The sequence below is a fragment of the Prionailurus bengalensis genome, chromosome B3 (assembly GCF_016509475.1).
Source record: "Prionailurus bengalensis isolate Pbe53 chromosome B3, Fcat_Pben_1.1_paternal_pri, whole genome shotgun sequence".
Taxonomy (NCBI): Eukaryota; Metazoa; Chordata; class Mammalia; order Carnivora; family Felidae; genus Prionailurus; species Prionailurus bengalensis.
The window spans coordinates 29,236,626-29,260,161 of record NC_057355.1 but is presented as its reverse complement, the minus strand read 5'-3'; the positions used below and the strand labels follow the sequence as shown (position 1 = coordinate 29,260,161).

General features: G+C 48.4%; 1 protein-coding gene across 1 annotated transcript in view; it reads right to left on the bottom strand.

Moving 5' to 3' along the window:
• Positions 1-23,536, bottom strand: part of TMEM266 (transmembrane protein 266) — a 125,467-nt gene that overhangs the window by 46,619 nt on the left and 55,312 nt on the right. The window contains exons 3-5 of the mRNA XM_043554931.1: positions 22,919-23,107; positions 4,715-4,869; positions 1,668-1,741 (exon numbers count right to left, since the gene is read on the bottom strand). Coding sequence (XP_043410866.1) covers positions 1,668-1,741; positions 4,715-4,869; positions 22,919-23,107 — 418 coding nt within the window. The remainder of the gene's footprint in view (positions 1-1,667; positions 1,742-4,714; positions 4,870-22,918; positions 23,108-23,536) is intronic.

Genomic DNA, 23,536 nt, shown 5'->3' with positions numbered 1-23,536 from the left:
AGGGCAGCGGTCTCAGCGAGCCGCTTGGGACACTCCCAGGAGGGGCAGTGTCAAGATCTGCCCCCACATTCACAGCTTCAGGCCCAGGCTTGCCTGCCAATTCCGTGGACTGCAGGAGTCGAGGCCTGGAAAGAGAACGCTTTGTGCTTGGAACGCCTGCTGCCCAGCCCCACACCCAGACTCAGGGTTCTGGACTGAAGGCCTGAGGCCCAACCCTCCCCTGATTTTTGCAGGGTATCGAGGGCCATCATATAGGGCCTCCAGCTGGCCCAGAAGAGGACCTTGGGAATCTTAACTCCCTGGGTTTCCTGATCAGGTCTCAAAATATTCTGTACTTCCATACCTTCACTCATGAGGTTCCTTTCCCACTTCATCCTGTCCTTCAAGGTTCTGCTGTGCTCTGAGACCCAGAGGCCCCTTTGCCACCAGGGAAGCAGCACCCACTGATCTGTATGTGTGTGTCTGTGTCTGTGTGTGCATGCATCTTCCCAACAGGCTCTTTGCCTTTTCTCCCCTGCCATTCTCCCCATGCCTGCTGCCCACTGAAATGCCCCACTGGGGCTCTGCATGAGCTAATGTGGACCTGTGGCAGTGGTGGTAGAGCACATGGGTGGAGAGGGGCAGTGACTAGCCACCTGACTTAGACTAGCCTTCTGCTCTCTTGAGAAGAACCGGATTTCCACATGCAACTCTCTAGTCCCTCAATGACCCGCCACTGCTCACAAGATAAAGTGCAGCCTTGCCAGTCACCCTGGGAGACCCCGCCTGCAGCAGGCCCAAGTCAACAGCACTGAAATGCAGGCCAGGGTATCACTGTGACAGTCTGGAAACTGCTTGAAAGAAGTGTCATGCACCCCTGTGTAAAGGCAGAGCAATGTCCTGGGATCTGCTTTACCACATATTTCAGTCCCACACTGGGCTACCAGCTGGCATTAAACCCAGTGCCCACAAGGCCCCAGGAGCTTTTCCCCTCTCACATAGAGATACTGACTTAGGTATCTCACATAGAGATACCTCTCACATAGAGATACCTGACACATGGAGATACCGACTTAGGCTTTACTGGCTGACTTGATAAAGGGAGCCTCTCACCCCTGATCCCACCACTTTGTTCATGTGCCCCTCTGTTCATACCAAGGGGGTAGCTCTCGGCCTAGCCAGACCCCATGGTCCTGCAGCACCTGCTCAATCCACTGGCCAGGCATGCAACTCCATCCTCTCTGCCCTCTGCAGGCCTGAGCATCCCCCCTCAAGGGGCAGCTTCCAAACTGCTCTCTCTACCTCCAGGCCCCCGAGGCATCAGCCCAGACTCTTATCTATAGCTCCTTACTGTAAACATGACCATTTGCTCTCCTTCAGCTATGCCCTACTCAGTCTCACCTTCACAAATGTCATCCCTGCCCCTTACTTGGACAACACCTGCCCATCCTCTCATATTCCATGCAGGGGTCACCTCCTGGGGCCCAGGTCTCCCTGAAGGGGTCGACAGCTGCCCCTCCAGCGTCATTTCCCAGCACAGAGCTCAGTTCTCTGTATTGTTTCTCCCTCTTTGCAGCCTTGAGGGCTAGAAGAAGGCTGGATGCTAGTAAATATTTAGAGAATAAAGCTTGGTCTCCCCAGGACAGGAGTTGCCCTACAGAAGTCCCAGGGCCCCAGTCTTTACCTACCTCTGAGAAGAACACAGAGAGAATGACCAGACTGATCCAGTGAATTATGCCAGCAAACTGGAATGCACTGGAAACTGCAATGAACACAATAATGGACCAATTTTAGGCACAAGGAGTTAGGTGCGTTGATAGAGGACCTTCACAGCGTGGAGGCAGACCTCTGCGAGCCCGGGGCCCGCTCATGTGAACATTTGGATCCGGACAGAATCAGGCCAGAGAACATCCAGGGCAGCTTTAAGTGGTGTCTGCGATGGAGCTGGTAGGAGGGTGCGGGGCCAGTGGTGCTGCTCCTCCCTCTGTCTGTCCCCCCATAGGCCATGCCTCAGAATTCTAGCTCAGTCCCATCAGCTATGGTGGGCTGTGAGCTATAGCCATCCTCCCAGAAAGGAGCCCTCCAGAGGGGGGCTTATCAAGACATTCGTGGCTGTCAGAGCTGGGTAGGCAGCTTCAGTCAAGTCTACCTGAGCTTTTGGAAACCCTTACCACAATTCACAGCCAAAGCTCTGGGCACTGGGTGGGACTCAAAGCGAGCTTGCTTTGAATTTTCACTGTGAAAACCCTGATGTAGAGATGGCTATGCTGGCAGGGGTATTTGGAGTGAGGCTGGAGAAAGGCCTGGAAGAGGGAGCCGGGCCTGGTAGGGAGATGTCACCTCCTGAACATGACAGCTCAAGCAGCTGGGGTCTGCCATGCTTCCAAGTTGCTCCATTTGCCCTCCAGACTCCATAGTGAAGTGGGGAGAGCCATCAGCCCCTGAAAGCTCCCAGCCCACCTTCCACCAGACAATCCTTAGAGTTAAGGCGCTATCTCTGGAAGACCCCTTTAAAATACGGGAGCCATGGCCAACTTCAGAGCCTAATCAAGGTGTAGTTTACCAGGTAGTGACGCCAAAAGCAGGGTTCTGGGCCCAGGACAAGGGTTAGGTGGGCTCTGATGGAGAATGGATGGGAGGGGATGCTTTCCAGAAGGTAGGCCTGAAAGACAGCCGGGCAGAGCAGTGGGCAGGGCCAAAACAAGGTGGAGGAATGCTGCCAAGAACAGGCCTACATTGCTTCTCTGCTGGTCAGGCCTGTTTAGCGTGTAGCTCAGAATTCCCTGGGGGCTAAAAGAAAAGTACCCCAGGCAGGACTCACTGGGGAAGGCTGACCTGAAAGAGAGGAACCCAGAGCCTCCCCCAAAGCTCTGGGATCACAGAGTGGGCAGAAGCCAGAACCTGGAGCATGTCTGGGAGAGAGAGGCTGCGGTACCAGGTTCCAGGTGGGAGACCTCAGGGTCCCCTGGTATTGGGCCAATGTGACCGACCCTTAGAAGCTGGGGCCTGGAGGCACCGTGGATTCTTTCCATCCCAGGCCACATGAATACTAGTGGGAACCGAGAGTCTGAGGCCTGTGTGACTCTGAAAAGACCTCCAGATGATTCTGAAAACATAAAATCTCTCCCCATTATTTCTCAAATGAATTCCTGTGCCTTTTTTTACGGTTTGCTTTAGAAGAGCAATAAATCTCTGATTGTGCGTTTTATGGAATTTAAGATGCCTTTTATGAGCTGCTATTGGATCTCCCACCAAAATCAATCTCCTGGATACTTAATTTTAAGCAAAATTCCAGTGTCGGCCAGGTTCTCAGTTCTATTCAATGCCTTGTCACAACCTGAGCAGCCGAGGGCCCCAAGTATAACCTACAACAGGGAAAGAAAGACTCTGTTATGGCCAGACCTCATAAAAAGCAGACATATGGATGAGTGGGAGGGAAAGTATACAACATGGTTTAATTGAAGACAGGTTGAGTGTAAAATCAGTGCTGGTCACTTTATGCTGGAAGATACTTTGATTGGAACCAAGGGGCCACCAGCTGCACAAAACCCAATGAGGCTTATCAGACAAAAGCAATTCTGTACTGCCTGTCATCCTCTCTAGAGAGTAGGGAGGGCTGATAGGGCATGGAAGGAGCTTTGATGGACCCTGAGTACAGAGGCTTCAGGAAAAGAACTGGGGGCATTTGAGAAAACAAGTCTAAGATGACTGACTGGGTTTGAGGATGGATCTATAGTTCTACACTTTGCCAATGGTGGAATCTTGCAGGCCAAAAATTTTATCTTTTTTTTTTATTTGCATTTGTATAATCCGCCTTCTGAATTGGGGAAATATAGGGATCCAGGAGCTCTAACAGAAACTGCTCACTCATCTGAAGCCAAGAGTAAAGACACCTGGCTCTCCCCAGAGAGCCAGATAGGGGTCTGCGAGGGTGGGGGGCAAGAAGTGGGCACCTCCCAACAGCCATATTGCCATGGGACATCTAGAAGGACAGAAGAGGTAGCAGACAAGCCATTGACTGCCATGTGCATCAGGCTCCCATAAACACAAGACTAGAACAAACACCAAGACACTATGGTGGGAAAAAAACTGGCCATGCCATTAAATGGTCTGATGGCTTGAAGACCCTTACCTAGGGAAAGTCTCTAACTTCTCCAAATCTTAATTCCCTTGCCTATAAGGTGAGATAAAATCAGTCATGCCACCTCACAGGGTTGCTGCGAGGGTCAAATGTATGGAAAAGTCCTTTCAAAATGATCACATTATGTGTAAATAACACTGCCAAATTATGGCTGGATAAAAACACAAGCAATCATATCATCATTGTGGTTGCTATTATTATTAGTAGAAGGTGATATGCCTCCACACATGAGAACTCTCTTTAAGATACAGAAAAGTCCAACCTGGAGAATTCCAAATGGGAACAATAAAAAGAAAAGTGCATACAGGGGTCCCCAACATTTTTGATCTCATCAGTTTCTGATCACGGAATGCTAGGGAGGGGGACTGGAGAGGCCACATTGGGTAGAAAGGGGCAAACAGGTACTTGAGGGGACAGAGAAAGAAGCTGTCAGATTTCCTCCCCAGGCAGTAATCCCCATGAGCTATGGGGCCAGGGTCATAACAGTGGCATTGGGCTGGGGGCATATTGCACTGCTGGTTGGGGACCCCTGATGGATGCACACTGAATATTGACATCATATGTATTTGCATATGTATCTCTCTTGCTACTCACACTGGAGAAGCTTTATATCTATTAGAAGTTCCAGAGTCAGGAGAATCACCACCAATATTACACAGGCTACCAGGAAACTGTTGAGACTTGCACTGAGCAAAAATACCTGCCACACGGCTGCTCTCTTCCCACAGCACGGCTTCAGCCAGGTAGACCTGTGGGGACACAAGAGGGAGAGGAGGTAAGATCCTGGCCACAGCCCTGGTCCCAAATATACCCTCATCATTCCTCCCAGGCTTTACGTTTCCCAGCAAAATGCAACCTTATTCAAGAGGCCACTGGATAGAATCACAAAGAGCAAAACCAATCATAAAAAGGTGCAGCTAGGTTTATAGGCTGACCTGGGCAACACACAGCATCCATCTGGGTTTCAATCTCCTCATCTTTACAGTGGGTGTGAAACCCACATCTCATGGGCTTCTTGCAAACACTGGAGATCACAAAGGTCAGTGGAGAGCCTGGCTAGGTGTAAGAACTGCATGAAAACGAGCTGTTATTACTGTCTGTCTGTCTAGTCATGGAACCTAGCACAAACTCTGCATTTAGGAGACCCTCAGTTCGCCTCTAATGAATGATTGATAAATTAATGAATGAATTTTCAGTGGTTTTCAGCTATATAAGAAGAGATCTGAGCTAAATCCCTATTTCTCAGAGGGGGTTGTATGGAATCCTAGTTCCACAGAATGTTAATGATTGTTACTTGATAATTCTATGGTTGGATAGGTTTTGGAAAATTGGGGTCAAAGTCAAATGGCTATTTTTCTAGGCAGGACATTGCAGTGCCTTTAATATGTTATTTTACATCATCATGCTCAAAAGGGATTATAGTGTCAGTGCTTTCCAAACTTGCTGGACAGCACCCTCATGTCACAGGGCACCTGGTGGGACTAGTGCTTCATGGAAGATCTTTTCGGAAACCCTGCCTAGATGATCTTGAACAACCACAGGTAGAGATCAAGTCACCGAGGATGGAGTTTTTCCTGAGTAGGACTGGAAGTGGGAAGGAGGTGAAAAACCTCAGAGCTGGGGCAGGCATTTGATGTACTCCCTTCAGGAACACAAGATCCTGGGAAAAAGAGGTGCCTCTGAGGGGGCAGGTGGTATTGAGGCCAAACCTCATTGCCGTCTTGAGGAAGAATTAGGCATCCTGAAGTAGCAGAGACAGTGCTAGTCAGGGAGTCCCCACTTCTGGCTCCACCTTCAGACACACAGGATGATGTGTGAAGGTTATCTGTGCATTTCAGGCCTCAGCCTCCCATTTGTAAAACTCCTTAACTCCTAGGATTGTTGCAAGTTAAATGAGGGAATGTATCTGATCTATAAAGCACCATGGAGCTGAAATGGATTGCTGCTGCTGCTGCTGCTGATGTTGGAAAGTTATTTGATGACCCAGACAGCTGGCTGTCCCCATCCTCTGCACACAGGGACGCTTTATAACTAAAGTGTCCGCTGAAGTGGGTTAGGGCCCGATGCCCTGAAGATCCTAAAGTGTCACTGGAAGAGGGAATTCTGAGATGCTCTCTTCTCCCCAAAGGAATACTGTGAGTGCTTCAAGGAGGAGTTTCTCCCTCAGAATCCATCTAGGGAAAGCTTGACGGAGCCCCCAGTTGTTGGAAGGTGGTACAAAGCTCATGGCTCTTCAAAAAACCTGGCAGGAAATTTGGCTTATTCAAGTCATTCTGGAGAGTTTCCAAAACCTATGGGAATGACAGGTGCTGTCTTGGTTCTAAGGGAATGCAAAGACTCGGGGGTTCAGTCTCCAGCCTCAGGGATCTGGTCCCACAAATAGGGGTAGAAGGATTTCAACAGGCGATTGTGGAAAAGGAAGAAGGTATTTTGGACAGGGTTGAGAGGGGACTGATGTGAGCCCCACCTGGCCCAAGAGTATGGGGTGAGGATGAGGAGACCAGCCAGGCCAGAGAGAGTTCTCACTAAGGGACAAGCAGAAGACAGGGAGACAAAGGTGAGTGGAGACCAGATTGTGAAGGCCATTGATGAATGCCTCCATCACTCACTGCAGATGGGTTTCAAAGTCTGATGCAGACACATTTCTCTCCAACTTCTTGCAGACTCACATGGGCCAACCCATAAGCAAGAGGCTACAGGGTAGATCCCAAACTGACATCATATGGAGCTCAGTAGGGTTGCCAGATAAAACACAGAACATCCAGTTAAATCTCAGATAAACAATGAACAATTTTCTAGTGTGAGTATATCCCAAACACTGCATAGTTATACTAAAGAAAGTATTCATTGTTTATTTGAAATTCAACTTTAACTGGGTGTCCTGTATTCAGGGCAGAGGGGTGTTGAGGGGGCCTGGTAAGGGTGGCTGTGATTTGGTCAGGTGAGAAGCCAGTGCCTGTGAAGGAAAGGCCATGAGAAGGGCCTCCAGACAGAGGACTAGGTGTGTCTGTCCAGGGTGGGCAGGAAAGAAGGACAGGGGCGCCGAAGCCTCCACCTCACAGCTCAGAGGGACGGAGCCCCAGAGAAGCTTAGAGGCTGCTGCCCAGAGGTGCTATCAGCTGCGTGTGGATATGAAAGACCCTTTGAACTGTAAGATCTCTTTGGCCATCACTACTCAGCTGACCTCTCCTGATTCATCTGCATGTCTCACCTACTCCCCCTTCTTCCTCTCCCAGTGTGACATTCCTGCCCCCACTTTCCAGTGGCCCTATTTTAATCTTTCACACCTCTCTTGTGGCTCATCACTTCCCCTCCCGCCCTCCTGTCAAGTTCTCCCGGGTCACCGGATCACTGATCACTGCAAGCACTGTCATTGCCATGCCCCAAAGCAGACATCACTCCAGTTCCACATCTTCTCGAAAACCCAGTCCAGTTACTTGTGGCCCCTAAAAATGATGGCCTTTCACTGTCATCTGAAATGTGACGCAAGCACCTCCTGCAGTTATAACTAAAGAGGGGAGCAGCAAGGGCCGTTTGCCTGGGCCAGCGTCAGGGTGAGCAGCGAGCAGGAAGACGGCCTGCACGTTAAACGGAAGGAGCCAGGCCATGTTTTGGCCTCTGTGCCTTGTATACCCCAGGAGAATGGCATACGCCCCTCAGAGTCTGCTCCTTCTACCTCAAGCACAAGGTTCCAAAGAGAGAAGGGGATGAAACAAACTATTTGTTTCCCCACAAACAGGAGACTCCAATCTGTACCTGCTTCCATGGGACGAAAAGTCATTTTATGTTGCTCCTTAAAACGCTGAAATGTCGGGGCTCCTGGATGGCTCAGTTAGTTGAGCACCCAACCTCGGTTCAGGTCATAATCTCACGGCTCGTGGATTCGAGCCCCATGTCAGGCTGTGTGCTTCCAGCTCAGAGCCTGGAGCCTGCTTCAGATTCTATGTCTCCCTCTCTCTCTCTGCGCCACCCCTGCTTATACACTCTCTCTCAAAAATGAATAAATGTTAAAAACAAAAATTAAAAAAAAACCCACTGAAATGTTGATTTTTGTTTTTTTGTTTGGACAGCAAAACTTCCTAACCGGACCAAGGTCTGGTTATTGGAAAGATGTAGGTGTGAAGTGGGGTGGCTGAGACTGGGAACTCACAGCCAGGTAAAGAGCTACTACTGGCAGGTGTCTGGAGCCACCCACAGTCTGCAGTCAGCAATAGCGGGCCTGGCCCTGAGACTGCAGCATGCCTTGGGGTGCAGCCAGGCAGGGCACCAGGCAAGCGGCAGGATTCAGAAACCAGGCAGGGGAAGGTCTGGGAGTCAGATGAATGCCAGTACCCACCACGTTGCCACAGAGGCACTGTCATCAAAACAGGCAACAACCCTCGGAGAGCTTACATTTGAGTGGGTGAGAGAGTCAAACAACAAACATAACAAATTATGTTTGTAAATTATGTGGTTTGCTATAGGTGGTAGGTACTGTAGGGGAAATACAGAGCATAAAGGGTGACACTTCAGATAAGGCGGTCAGCATAGGCTGCACTGAGAAAGTGACATTTGAGAAAGAGTTGGAGGGAGTGATATCCGGGGACATGGTGGAAATGTACACTAAACAGCGACTCTTCATGGTAAAATTCTACTCAGCCCCAAAGAACGTCTGACAGAATAAACACCAGAACAGGAGCCAGGAGTTGGGCTGAGTGGAGACATCCTCCTTCAGTGCAGAGTGTGGTTTACCAAACCCCACCTAGGGCAGACGCTGCAGGCATTTCTACAGTCCTTGGTGCAATGCACATGGTTCCCAAAGAACCCCAAGGCAGCTGCAGAACGAAGCCTGTGCCCCACTGCTCTAATCCTGTTCTTCCACTCTGTGCCAGCTCCACAGTCCCCTCACACTTGCTTTCAACTACCAGTCGTTCAGCCAGGCCCACCTGGGAGTGACTTTACGAAGCCCCAATTTTGCACAGGTTCAAGAGGTACAATTTGCATCATGGTGTATGTGAACCCCAGGACCCCAGGGTAATACACAGGGAGATGGACTGGACTAAAGATGGAGGGAAGCCAACCTCTAAAAGAAAGGGACAGAGTATCTGATGAAGAGCAGATGCCTTGGGGCCCGGAGGCTGGAATCTGCATTGTGGTCAGTGGTTCTTAACACTGGCTGCATCCTAGGACCACCGAGAGAGCTTTAACAATTCCAGTGCCCAGATCACACATCAGACCACTTAAACCACAACCTCTGGGTTGAGACCCAGGCCTCAGAATGTTTTGATCTCCTTAGGGGGTTCCAATGTGCGGCCGAGATTGAGAACCACTGCCCTAGGTCTCCAGGGACCAGCAGCATCAGCATCATCTGGGAGCTGGTTAGAAATGCAGAATCTTGGGCCTTCTCTGTGCCCTCTGAATAAGGGTCTGCATTTCAGTGAGATCCCAAGTGATCTAGGTGAGAACTGCTTTGAACTTAGCAAGAGGTAACAGGTATTTCAGGAGATGGATGGAGCACAGCAAGGGGAGTCTGGGAGCAAGAGAGATGAGACAATGAAGGCAAGCAGGTGCCAACCCAGGTCCAGGGAGTGGTGAGGCAGGCAGGTCCTCTGGAGGGGCACCAGCTCAGGGGAAGAAGGTGGCAGGGACACTCATTGAGACTGAGTGCGTGCATTTGTTTTTTTTTTTTTTTTAATTAAAAAAAATTTTTTTAATGTTTATTTATTTTTGAGACAGAGAGAGACAGAGCATGAATGGGGGAAGGTCAGAGAGAGGGAGACACAGAATCCAAAACAGGCTCCAGGCTCTGAGCTGTCAGCACAGAGCTTGACGCGGGGCTCGAACTCACGGACCGTGAGATCATGACCTGAGCCAAAGTCGGCCGCTTAACAACGGACTGAGCCACCCAGGCGCCCCTGACTGTGTGCATTTGGGGGCGAGGAGTGGGGGGCGGTGGGGAGTGCCAAGGCCTTCCTTAGCCATGGATGTGAGGCTGAAGCCTGAATCCAAGAAGGCTCTGGGCTTCTAGCTCCTTGAAGAGCAGGACCATGGATTCCAAGCCTCCAGGACAGAGGATGGGTTAAAGCAGCAGACTTTCTGGCTGAGGGATTGTTTGGAAATTCCAGCCTGCTAATAAAATTCCTGTGAAATTCAAATGACTCAGACATTCCTAAGAGACTGTGTTTTAGCAGAAAAATAGAATGTGTCCAGTTTCGAAATACTCTTGAGTGGTTAAATAATGACTCAAGGAGCTTAATGGGCCAGAAGGGAAATCAGCATTGACTTGTTAATTAGCGAAGATACTTCCTTCAGCATCCAGCCCAATCAAGGCCCTGGCGCTGGTTCTCAAGATGGTGTTATCCCTGGAATTGTCACCAGAGGGCAGGCGTCTCCCAATTTCATATCTTGGTACAGCAACAGCAAAGGGACAGCTCCAGGAGGCAGGATTGGACTGCCAAAGTCTGTAAATACCAACAACCAGATGGCATCTCCTGGCAGGTAGGCAGGTGTTCTACCGTGGGTTCCACTAGTTCCTGAGGCCTCAGAGAAATCCTGGGTGGGAGGGGAGGCTGGGTACCTTTGCTGCTTCTGCTTTATATTCTTAGTTACCTTGATATCAAGTTTGAGAGAATAACTTCTAGAAAATTAAAAAGAGCTTTGGCAAATTTCTGATGTACTTTTCATGTGAGGTAAGGCCACGGGGGTGGCCAGAAGCAGGCATCTCCAGGTCACTGCTCCATCAGGCAGCATTCCCAAGCCTGGCATTGGAACAGCCCCTTTCTGAGAGGTGAAGCAGAAACACAAGTGCCAGGATAGCAAGGGCTCTTTGCTCCTGTGGGGAGTGGCCTCTCCTGCCCTGGCAATCCACTAAGCAATTGGGCCACCGTGACTGCCAGGCTGGTGTGGCTGGGAAGATGCACGATAGGAGAAGGGGCAGTGGCTAGAGTCTGGGGAATGTGGAGAACCTTCAAATTGTTCAAAAAAGGTGCTCACAGGCAGTGGAGAGGCATGGTGTCCCCAGAGGAGGTAGCAGGCTACAGAAAAACCTATTTCCCTGTAGGCAGCCAGACCAGATGGCCTTGTCAGTCCTACATTGTGATTTTCACCCCATCAAGTCTCCAAAGAAAGGAGCTGAGGGAGGGGGTGGAGTGAGTCAGAGGCCTGTCTGGTAATGGGAGCAGAATGAAGTCTGGAGCACTGGGATTCCCTACCTGCCCCTAAATGCTGACCTTGGGAGGCACTGCTAGATCTGAACCTCAGAACCCTTCTAAGCTGCAGAGCTCTCTAACAATAGATGAAAATTTTGGCCCTATGCCTGGAAAATGCATGAAACCACAACACTGTGCATAACATTCTAAGGGGTGCATGGACCTTCTGGATCTCACTGATGATCTCACTGATTAAAGGATACCTGGGTTCCAGGTTCAAACTCTGAGTCCCCTCCTGGCCCCAAGTGCTCCAATTCTGTGATGCTGAACATCTGGGGCTGGATGTCGCAGACTTGGTGGCGGTGCCAAATGTCCACAGAACATCCCATGGCCCCACTTTACTCATCTTTACTGTATTTATTCCAGATGATTAAAACACTGTCAGTGAAAGCCATGAGGCTGACTTTAATCCAACCTCTGGCATTGACCTATGCTTGATTCTTACTGATTTAACAAACACTTACACAGCATTTACTATGAAACAGGAGCTTTTCTGAGCACTTTACAAATGTTAACTCAGCTAGTTGTTTTAAGGCAATTCTTTCCATTTTTTTCGCTGTTAATGAATGGTGGGGAAAGCTAGACTTTTCCACCAATTGGGTTGGGTCACAACTGGAATTTCCAAATCACGGCCCCACGACTGACTGAACTCTAAGTGTATTCTTTGAGCCTTAGTTTCCTAATCCCCCAAATAGGAGTATTATCTTCCTTTGCAGGCTTGTTGTTCTAAAATATTAAAAATAACATATGTAAAGCCCATAACATAGTGCTCACTACATGCCTATAATACGTATCTACTATGATGATGATTTAGGTATGTGGGCATTAGAAAAGGGGGTTAATTATCTAAATAAAGGAAGTCTTGACATTCATTCCATTCCATGCATGGTTATTATGTGCCCCCTAAATGTCACTGTATTAGGTGATAAGCACATGAGAGTGGACAAGGCCTTCATCCTCACAGAGCCTGAAGCCTTGTAAGTGAATTCTGACTAAGGAGGGAGCTCCTAGTACTAGTCCACTCTGAAAAGCAAAACAAATAAAGGGAGAAAAGAAACAGGAGAGGGAATGAGCTCACACACATAGGACTTCTCCAAAGAGACAAATATCCACTAGTGATGATAACTCCATGCCCACAGGGATACCTTTTTGCTAAATATCTGAAATGGTTTTTGGAGCTTCTTTGTCTCCCAGGGAGAACCAGAACAACAGGAAAAGCACTGTCTGGCATCCTCTTTGTTCCTGTATCCAATTCCAGGAGGCAAACCACAGCGGTGCACACAGACCCAGAAATATGAGCACATAAATCTACTTCGTGTAACAGGAACTCTCAGGTTGGAGGTGAGAGATGACCGTCTCAGCCATTTGTGGGAACTAAAGAAATTGGTTTCCATACTGGCAGCTTCAGTTCTGCAATCAGAGCTAAAGGTTAGCCCCATTGCCTTGGGGAAGAGAGGGCGGCATGCAGCTGGGGTCAAATGCAATCTGACATTTGCTTGTCCAAGAATCTCAGATTTCTTGCATCCTCTGAAAGGCCAACTCTGGGAAAGACAGCAGGGTGTGGCAGTAAGAGCTTGAGGCTGGGTGGTAGGAGCCATCACCTACCTTGGTGAGTCACAAAACCCCCCCCTCTGGGGATACAAAGGCCCACACACACCATGGACTGGCTGCTCCTATCTGGGGGGGGGACCAAGGGTGTTGTCCACATACATTTGAAGGGTTGCTACAGAGTTCAACCTGACTTATTAGGCAGTGGGGTGCTGTTGGACCAAGTGGCTATAAAGGCCCCTCCTACCTCAAGAGTCCTCAATTCTCAAAACTGGCCACAAATCTGAGACTCTCCTTTTGTCATGCTTTGCAGTAGGGATGCCTGGGTAAGCTTCCTAACCAGATGGGAACCAGTGGGCTATAGTTTTCCACTTCTCTCTCCAGCTCTTTGGTTCTGAGCTGTGGTTTGGCAAGGCAAATCCTGAGCCAACCACACTGCCCCTTCTTCTATTTGGCCAAAGTGTGGGTTCCAGGTGCCTCCACAGATGACTGAGGACCCCCCAACACCATAAATGCAGCTCACTTTCCCTGGGGAACTTGCCCTCGGGCTTAACACTTTGCCAATTCCAGGCAGCTCTCGCACATTGGGTAAAGGTGGTCAGAGGCACTCTGACACCACCTAGTGGTAGCCTGCAGCCGCATACCCTGCACCTGTCAGAGTCCGTGTGGATGGGCGGTTTATTTTGCTGAGAAATAATAAATCTGTGGATTTATTGCCTTCTTAACCAAAGAAAAATCTTTGAGGTTTTTGGACTACAGAAAAGAAGCTAACCTGGAAAATTTCGCCAGGAAATTTTTTTAATCTTAATTAAACCTTTATTGCTTGGCTGGGGCATCAAGAAGAACCTGCCTGGAAGCCTTAGCCTACTAAAAATGTAAAGGGTCCCAGGTCACAGGGCTTGGGGTCCAGCTGGTATGCCACAGGAAGAAGTGGTGTTTCATTACAGACAAATCTTACCGACATCACAAAAATGGATTAATGAAGCTCCTTTCAAACTTTTTTCTCCTTGGGGGAAAAATGATACAAAAGACTTTGCCAGCCAAGTGAAGATACAGAACTTCTAGACTGCATTTGCAAGGTCATGGCAGGGATGAACCTGCCTTTTAGCCCTGAACTCCAAAAGGCTTTTCCTTCTTCTAAAAGGACACTAAAATTGTACTAGGTGGAGTTGCCATGTTCTGAGGCATATCTGATTTATTTTCTCTAGGATGACTTTGTGAAGGGTGTGTGGAATTTCTGAGGTGGGCCAGCCACAGATCACAGCCTTGCATTCTGGGGTCTGAGAAACCTAGTGCCTCCCTTGTGGCTTATCCTTGACCCCACAGAGGTCTGGGAGACAGCCCCTAATTCTCTCCAACAGAACTGGCTTCCACTTCTCTTCATCCCTATCTTAACACAGCCCCATCCATTCACTCACTCATTCATTCAACTCATTCCTTCTTTCCATCAACACTGTCTCTGTTCCAGGCTCAAAGGATCTGATCCTTGCCCTGAGGGAGCACATGATCCAGCACTGGAGGCAGACTGGTGAGCGGACGAGTAGAGTCCAGTGTCAAGAGTGTTGAGATAAAGGGAGATAAAGGGCTAGTGGTACACAGAGATGGGGCCCTACCTTGGGTGGGGTGGGGCACAGAGGAGGAGGAGGAGGAGGTGGTCCTTGAACAAGATAGTTTAAGGAGAAATGAGAGTATTTTGGGCTGTGGTTTAGTAGGTTCCTCCCCTTTCCCTTTGCTTCCAGCTTGGTTTGCTGGCATATCTAAAATTAGTTTAGTTCTTATTTAAAGATGTTGCTATATTGGACCTGTCTCCCCACCACCCCCCCTCCCCACCTCCAGTCTGACATCTGAAAAACCATTCCTGGCACCTATTATGTTTTTTTTCCTCTGACTGAAGTTCTGACAGAAATGTGCCAATGGCATCATCTTTAAGTAATAACATCCCTTTCTGTCTACCCATCCTTCCTCCAAGCTTCTGATGTCAGGACTTTAGCCCTGACCTCTCACGTTAGACCTTTTAGAAGCCTAAAATATAAATAATTACAAAAGACTGAGTATCTTTCATTACTTTATTTTTATATTTTTGACAAAGACTATCCCATCATGTCTCATGACTCTCTCTGCACCCTCTTTCCACCAAAAAGATGGACAGCACTATCTTTCTTTGTGGCCACAGAGTCTCCTCTGTAAAACGGGGGTGAACAACTCTTGCCTTGTACTGCCTTCCTCAACACATTCTATCACCATCATCTCCCTAGGGTGGAGACTCTGGGATTCTCTGGATTTTCTCTTTTGTGGCCTCTTGTCCAGCCCAGACTCTGTAATCCAACCAGGACTTCAATGTAGTGTACCTGATTATAGAAGGTAGAACTTCCAGTCTACAACATGAGGTAGCCTCTTGCAAACCTAGTTTCCCTCTTCCAAAAGTGGACAGTTGGTTCGCTGAGAAGCAATTCTGTGCCTCACTTCTGCATCATTGAATGGGGTTATGTCTGATGCCAAAGAATGAGAACCAGGTAAAGGAGGCTTTGGTTACATGGAAACATAAGCACTATTCACCAGGATAACAAACACAAGTCAAAACTGCATCAAGTGAAAGAATCAAGTTGACTAAGTTATAGAAGAAACAGTCTAAGAAGGCAGACATGTTCCTAGATCTTTCCCAAATGATGGTAAGAAAAGCTGAAGAGGGGCACCTGGGTGGCTCAGTCAGTTGGGTGTCCGACTTCGGCTCAGGTCATGATCTCACAGTTAGTGAGTTTGAGTTCCGCATCAGGCTCTGTGCTGACAGCTCAGAGCCTGGAGCCTGTTTCAGATTCTGCGTCTCCTCTCTCTCTCTCTGCCCCTCCCCCGCTCACACTCTGTCTCTGTATCCCTCAAAAATAAACCTTAAAAAAATAAAAAAAAAAAAAAAAGGAAAAGCTGAAGAAAAGATCTAATTCTGGATCAAAGGCTATGAATGGAGACTTGGCTCTCTTAATGGCTGTGGTAACTAGGGTGATTCTCCAATATCCATCCCACTTCCACCCCAGTAGGTAACAGCAATGTGTTTTGGGAAATGATACAGTTCAAGTGGTGGGTCTGACTGGCCAACACATTTTCCCATATCCTTTGTGACCCAATTCCAGCCAATGAGACATGAAGAGAGAGCAGGTAAAGGTTTCTGGGAAAGTTCTTTGTTGCTCTTAAAAGGGAATAATGGGCAGTCATTGTCTCTTACCAGACATGAATGAGGAAGGCAGGCAGGCCTCTCGCAAACTGAAGGAAACCTTACAGCGTGAGAATGAAATCAACACTGTTGGCAATAGGATGGAGAGATGGAAGGAATCTGGTCCTTGTTGATGCTGTTCAGACTCTGGAACTGTGCTCCAAGTTACATGGGCTAATGAAAGTCCTCATTATTGAGTATGAGATGGGCTTTCCTTTGTATGCAGTTCACAGCAGCTGGCTGATAGTCACTGATCCTTTGTGAGAAGGGTGGTATAATGAAGAGATATTAAGGCAGCAGAAATTTATAGGACCCGGAGATGGCAGAACATGAGGGATGAGGACAAAGGAACTGAGCTGCTCCCCCAGGTTATTGATGTAGTACAGCATTGTGACCAGCTCAGGTGGGGTTCAGACATGCTCAGATACCTTCTCTGTTCCCCTTCTTCCTGTCTCCTGAGTGTTTACATCTGTGGACATACATGAAGACTTTTTTTTTTTGTTTTAATTTTATTTATTTATTTTGGGAGAGAGAGAAAGACAGCTAGCGAGCTGGAGAGGGGCAGAGACAGAGGGAGAGAGAGAATCCCAAGCAGGTTCTGCACTGTCAGCGCAGAGCCTGACAAGGGACTCAAACTCACAAACGGTGAGATCATGACCTGAGCCGAAACCAAGAGTTGGACGCTTGACTGGCTGAACCACCCAGGTGTCCCAAGGTTTGTGTTTTATCACTACTGAAGGATGAGGCACTGGTCAGGGCAGGAAGAGGCAGGGAGGGAAAGATTGATGACACAGTGGCAGGATGTGCCAGCGCGGCCCTTTGCACTGGATTGGATACTTGGTGGTGAAGAAGCAAAGGTCAGAAGCACATGGGACCAGAGCTGTGGTCACAAGCAGAGCCACTTCTGGGTTCACTGATAGTAGAGTACAGTCTGGGGGTGGGTGGGAGGGTGGCTTTTCTTCCTCACCTGGCATGGAGCACACACTGCATGGGTACCCTGTGGCCTTGTGCTTTCTGAAGTCCCTGAACTGGGCACAAGCATTTCCACAATGGATACTGTTGATGGCAGTGGGTTCGTAGGCAGTGGACATGGATGAGAGGAAGCCAGAGGAGGAGGAAGGACACAAATTCCAGTGGTGACCACACACCTGAGTGACTAGCTGCATGGAGCTTTGGTGTCTTGGAAACCACTGGCTCCAGGTGAGGCAGCAAGGAGGCTCAGAGTCTCTCCAAATGAGCCAAAATGCACATGTAGCTCATTCCGGTGGTAATGGGTTGTGGAGGCCAGGCAGCTAGGTGTAAGTACATGGGTTCGAGCCATAGAAAATACATTTTGGGAAAAGACAGTTCAGTTTCAGGCTGAACTGGTTGTGGTTCCTCAGGCTGGACACGAGTGCTCTTAATGAAAGGGCTATTTTTAGCAATGACTTGTATGGGGACAAGTTTGTGACCAACTCAGAAGAATAGATTATTCCACAGATACTTGTTAGGATTCTGAGGTATGTTTAGGATCCCTGTGAAGACATCCAGGAAGCAGTTGGATATAAGCCAGTAGTTTGAGAGAGAGAGATCTACACTAGAGACATGGCTTTGAAAGTATAAGTTGAGGGGTGCCTGGGTGGCTCAGTCAGCTGAGCGTCCGACTTCAGCTCAGGTCATGATCTCATGGTTTGTGAGTTGGAGTCCTGCATCAGGTTCTGTGCTGACAGCTCAAAGCCTGGAGCCTGCTTTGGATTCTGTGTCTCCCTCTCTCTCTGCTCCTCCCCCACTCACTCTCTGTCTCTCTCTCTTTCAAAAATAAATAAACATTAAAAAAGAAAAGTACAAGTTGAAAAATATTAAGTTATGGGACTGTATGGAAGTATCCAGTGTGTAGAATTAGTAGAGAGAGAATGACCAAAGACAGAAAATGAAGAGCTCCAACACTGAGGAACCAAGCAGAGAAAAAACAATTTTTAAAAGGCTTAGAAGGAAGAGCCAGAGGGACAGGAAGAAAATCAGGAGCTGGCATAGCAGCTGACACAGGGAGGCTGTGATTCAAGAGGGAGGGGTGGCTGACAACTTCAAATGCTGGGCAGAAGATAGCATAAGGATCCCAGCAAAACATAGGCCGTCAATGACCCTGAGGAGAATAGTTGTCACAGCACAGATGAGGCTGAAGCTGGATTGAAGTAGTCTCAGGAATGACTGGGAGGAGAAAGGGGACACAGCAAGTGCAGATGAGGCTTTCAAGAAGTCTGGCCACAAAAAGGAAGAGAGAGAGGGTGGCAGCTAACAGGAGACGAGCAGTCAAGGGAGAATGTGACAGACCCATGTGCATGCCGAGTCAGAGTGAGGATGCAACTGATGGAACCACATTCAGGACAAGGTGGGAGGGGAAGGGAATCAGAGCTCAGAGATGAGACAGGCCCCAGAAGGAGTGGGGAGGACTGAGGGGGTGGGGTGCAGCCCCACTGGAACTGTTTCTACTTTCATAGCAGGAGCAGAGGAGGTCATCTGCTGGGGGCAACAGGGAATTTGAGGAAAATGGAAACAATCTGAAATAACCACTGGGGACCAGGAGTGGCAGCTAGCCAGGACCACAGAGGAACACTGTAGGGCAGAACCAAGAAAGAGAGACTAGAGACATTGAGTCTGAGGAGGTGCTATTATGGATCGAATGTCTGTGTCCCCCCCCAATTTTATGTTGAAGTCCTAACCCCTCAGTGTGATGGTATTTGAAGGTGGGGCCTCTGGGAGGTGCTTAGGCAAGGTCAGGGTGGGAATAATGCCCTTATAAGAAGAGGAAGAGACCAGAGCTCACACTCTCCCTTTACTCACATATAATGAGGAAAGGCCATATAAGGACAGAGAAAGAAGGTGGCCATCTACAACCCAAAGAGTCCTCCCCGGCCCTGTTGGCACCTTGGTCAAAGACTTCTATCTCCCAGGACTGTGAGAAAATAACATTTCTAACGTTTAAGCCACCCAGTCTATGGTCTTTTGTTATGGTAGCCTTAGCTGACTAAGGTGCCGATCTGGACAGATGTCTGATTTTCCTCCCTGAACCGTCAGCAGCCTGGGTGTAGAAATGAAGAGAGTAGACAGTGGGTAGCTGTGTAGTCTGGGCTCTGCTAGGCAGATACGTAAGGACAAAGGGCTCTTAGGAAAGTCAGGGAGCTTGATGGAGATGGGGCTTTTCCCCACTGACTGTCTCCTGTACAGTCCCTGCTCCTTCTTCACAGGGCTTTCCTGGGCAAAAGGGAAAGTGGACTTAAAAGCACCCCAACAAGTTAAAGGTATCTGAGAGTGTAGCCTTGCAAGGCACGTTAACCACAGTCACAACTGTGATGTTATAAAGGGATAGGTGACAAACAGAAGCCCAATACTGCGAGCCTGAGTCAGGAGCCAAGAGATGAAGCTCTATTTCAGACTCTGTTGTTGTGTGACCGTGGGCAACACACGGGCGTCCCAGGGCGTCCAGGGCGTACTGGACTCTGGACTCTGGAATATTAGAATATTTAGAATAGATGCTTTCTAAGGTCTTTTTCAGCTCTAACATTTTCATATTCTGGGTAATATAAAAGCATTGAAATATTGCTAAGTTCAAAAGAAGTGAATGGTAGGGCAGCTGGGTCACTAGGCACTTTCCTGCTGGGGTCCCTGAGATCTCTTCATTTCCTACAGACAAGATTCACGTCTCTATATAGCACTGCCTGTAGCAGTGTTAAGAAAGAGACAAGTACAAAATGGAGTCACCTTTGCTAAGCCCCACATCAGCAAACTGAAACTTAATACTTAGCCTAATTGTAGCTTCAGCTTCTCCCAGGAATGTAACCTTTAACCAGTCAACCTGGAATTACCTGCACCGGTAATCTTCCTGACAGACACCCCCCTCGAGCCACCCCCCATCCCCTGAAGGAAGGTGGCCTTGCCCGAAACAATCCACTCTTTCCTAGAATAACTTCCTTGCCCTGACTCCTGCCTATACAAGCCTTTCATTTTACACAGCTCCTCAGACCTCCTTTCTATCTGCTAGATGGGGATGGCACTTGATTTGTGAATTGCTGAATAAAGCCACTTAGATCTTCAAATTTACTCAGCTGAATTTTGTTTTTTTTAACCGTAGAAAGAGGTGTTTTTGATGAGACTTACGTCAAACCTTTTTGAAGGCTGACCTGAACTGTAGGTAGTGTTATTTTGCAGCGTTTCAGAAAGGGCCAGGTTGGAAATTTTGGGGAAACCCCAGGAAATGCAGCAAGAGCCAAGAAGCCTTATGAAGAGAGGCCTGTCCCCTCTGCAGTATGCTTTTGTTTCTCTTCCTCTTCCTCTGGCTTCTGCTCTGTGCCTGCTCTTCCTTCCTCTGGGAAGCCCTCTGGCTGCCAATGGAGCGCCTCACTGAGAGCTCCAGCAGCTAGGCAAATCCCTCCCAAGCCGCTTCCTATTTACCCAACAGGAGCGGCTTTCAAGGGCACACCTGGAGGCTCAAATCAAATCAAGAGCCTCCCTGCCTTGCGGGCACTTCATTTGTATTCTCCCTAATCAGAAGAAACCCTGCAGAGGCCTAGTTCAGGAGCCAGTGGAATGAGAAAGCAGAACTCCTGCCCTCTCTGGTGCATGGCAGGGAGTGGCACACGCCGTGTACAGTGTGCCCATAGGCTGCATGTGTGGAAATTGCCCTGAACCTGAATCCTTGGAGGCTTTCCCGGTTCTTTCCCCACCTTCTGCTGTAAACTTGAAAAAAAGGGCCTAACACTGGCTCCGGCTGGGTGAGAAAGGAGTCCCTGGTGATAAGGGAGCAGAAGGCAAACAAGCAAGGCCCACCCCCACCCCCAGATGGGATATGTGTGACATTCCTCAGGTACTCCTGGCTGCCCAAGAACAAAGGAAAGGAAAGAAAACAAATGGTTAGCTGATAAGAGACCACAGTCATACAGTACCTGGGTCTCCATCGGTTTACAAATGTCTTAGTAAATTACAAGAAAAAGGCAATCTTATCTATAGCCTAATCTCCAGAAACCTACAGACTCAGTTTCCTGGAGCCCCTACTATCACCCTCCCCTCTACAGTGATGTGGGGAACAAAGTCAAGAAGGAAATGGCAGGTGAAATTAAATTTCCTTATAACCTGCAGCCCATTGACAAATACTTGAGGCAACTACAGAGTATAACATTTCTCTAGGAACCCCCTTCCCTCCTAATGTTAATGCCTTACTAGGGGGAAAACAACCTTAGCTTGACAATAGCAAAGCCCCTGGCATCTTACGAGTCTTCTTTAGCATATCAAAGTACTTCTGGAGGCCTCCCTTTTGTCTTTACCTCCCCCAGCTCCATAGTATATAACCAGTCTCTCCTGAGGACCCTGAGCAGCTCTTTCTGCCTCCTGGTCCTGTCCCACTGCTTTAATAAAATCACCTTTTTGCACCAAAGACATCTTCAAGAATTCTTTCTTGGCTGTCAGCTCCAAACCCCCAACAGCATTCCAAAACCTCACCATTGGGAAAGACTGGAACCTGTTATCAGGCTGCACTCCTACTTTTGGCCACCAGACTGCAGTGATATGCATGATGACCAGGGAAGGACCTAGTTTACAGGCCCCAGTGAAAATGCATGGCTCTTTGTTCAATAACTATTAATTTCAAGGCTGCAGCAGTAAAACATTAAACTAAAGATAGGGCCTTTGCAACTGCACAGGTCACATGAGAATGAGGCTGGCCCTGGCTGGGGCTCGCGGACCTGGATCCCAGGAGAAGCCAGCCCTGCCATCAGATGGGTGCTGATAGTGCTCGGGATTAGTCTGTCACCACTGATAGGCATCCCTTGGCCATCTCCCACCTGCTTGCCTGTCCTTTTCCCCCAGTGTCCTGCTGACTCTATGCACAATACTTAGAGAAAATTATATTTTCAGAGAAATCCACTAGGGTACAGTTTTTGAAAAAGGTGCATGGTTTCACAATTGTTAGGAAATTTCTCTTGGGAAGTGGGAGAGCCTCTCTGGGAAACAAGCACAGAAAATCCAAGGTCTGCAAATTTAACTTTAGCTAAGCCCTCTCACTTACTTCTAAAATAACCCAGCAACCTTTCATTTTTATATTCAAAGCAGCCAGCATGTTCCAAAATATGTACAGACACCTGAGAAAGAAGAGTGGCCCAGAAGTGGCTCCCAAGGTCCTGGTCGATGTTTAAAATCCTGTATCTGAGAACAGGGTGGGGCTGGGAAAAGTCTGACCTGCCCTGAGACCCCAGGACCTGTTGTTCCTACCCTTCAGGTTCCCCCAGGTAAAAGGAAAAGTTAATTGGGGAACAAAGGCATTCAATCTGCTTTGAATCTAACCACTCCTTTGAATCAAGGACTAGCATATCCTGCAAGTCCTCCCAGAAAAGGGAGCAGGAAAGTCCACACAGCTCCTAGCTAAATGGTGCTACATTCCCTTACACACTCACATGTTACTGCATGCAGAATGCTTTCTTCCCAGCTTCTCCCCTGGTGAGAGTTGGCTGATAGAGGAGAGCAAGTCCAAGTCCACCCACTATGGGCTCTGTGACCTTGGGCCAGTCCCTAATCCTTATGGGTCTCCTGATTCCCAAGTGTACAGAGAGGAGGTTGGATGGGCCACTAAGGAGCAATTCAGTCCTGAAATAATTTTATGAATGTCTGAGTCCCAAGTAAATGTCATATTAGAGGTTGTCTAGCAGCGACAGATATTTTCTGTACCTAAAACATTTTTCTGTGGAAGCAATGCCTGAGGAGAAAAAGAGCTCGGGTGGCAGATGTGAACCTGGGGTCTCTAATCTCTGTGCTGCTTCATTGGAGGTACCCATGGATTATGGGGGTTATGCAAAACAGACTTCTTAGCTACTCAACAGCCCCAGCACCTACCCTTCTCTTTGGTAATCTTCGTCCAGATTTGACAGGAGCTGAGAGCCCGCCGTGGAGAGGTCGACTGCAGCCAGGGGCAGATCACGATAGGCAAAGTTCACCAGCTGCACGGGAGCAATGCTCTTGGTTTCTTCGTCTACTTGTTGGGAGATGATCTCAACTTCAGAAATTCCTCCTTCTATGGCAGGCCTGATTTGGGGAGAAGGGCGACAGTCAACCCTTAAGAACAAAATAATTTTTCTACTCTCCAAGGAAAGGAGGAGGAAATGCATCAGAATGTATGCTGTGCTGGTGGAGAGTGGGGAAGCTTGAGGTCACCATTCTTACACACTGGCCACCTAAGGGACTGGACTGAAGCCCCATTCTCCTCTACCAGTTGGGGAACAGTGGAAGAATGGAAAGAGGAATTGCTCAGATCTAAAAATATGAGCTATAGAGGCAGGAGCCTTATCAGTGGGGCTAAAGACCCAGATGGAAATTCTGCCAACCAGAAAAACCAGGGCTTAGACCTTTAGGATTTTTGGTCCCTAGAGTTTATATCGGAGTAATATATTCTTGTAAACTGTCTCCTGGGTTTCTGTGTACAAGTCCTTTGAAATGTTTCTACCATCTATACCA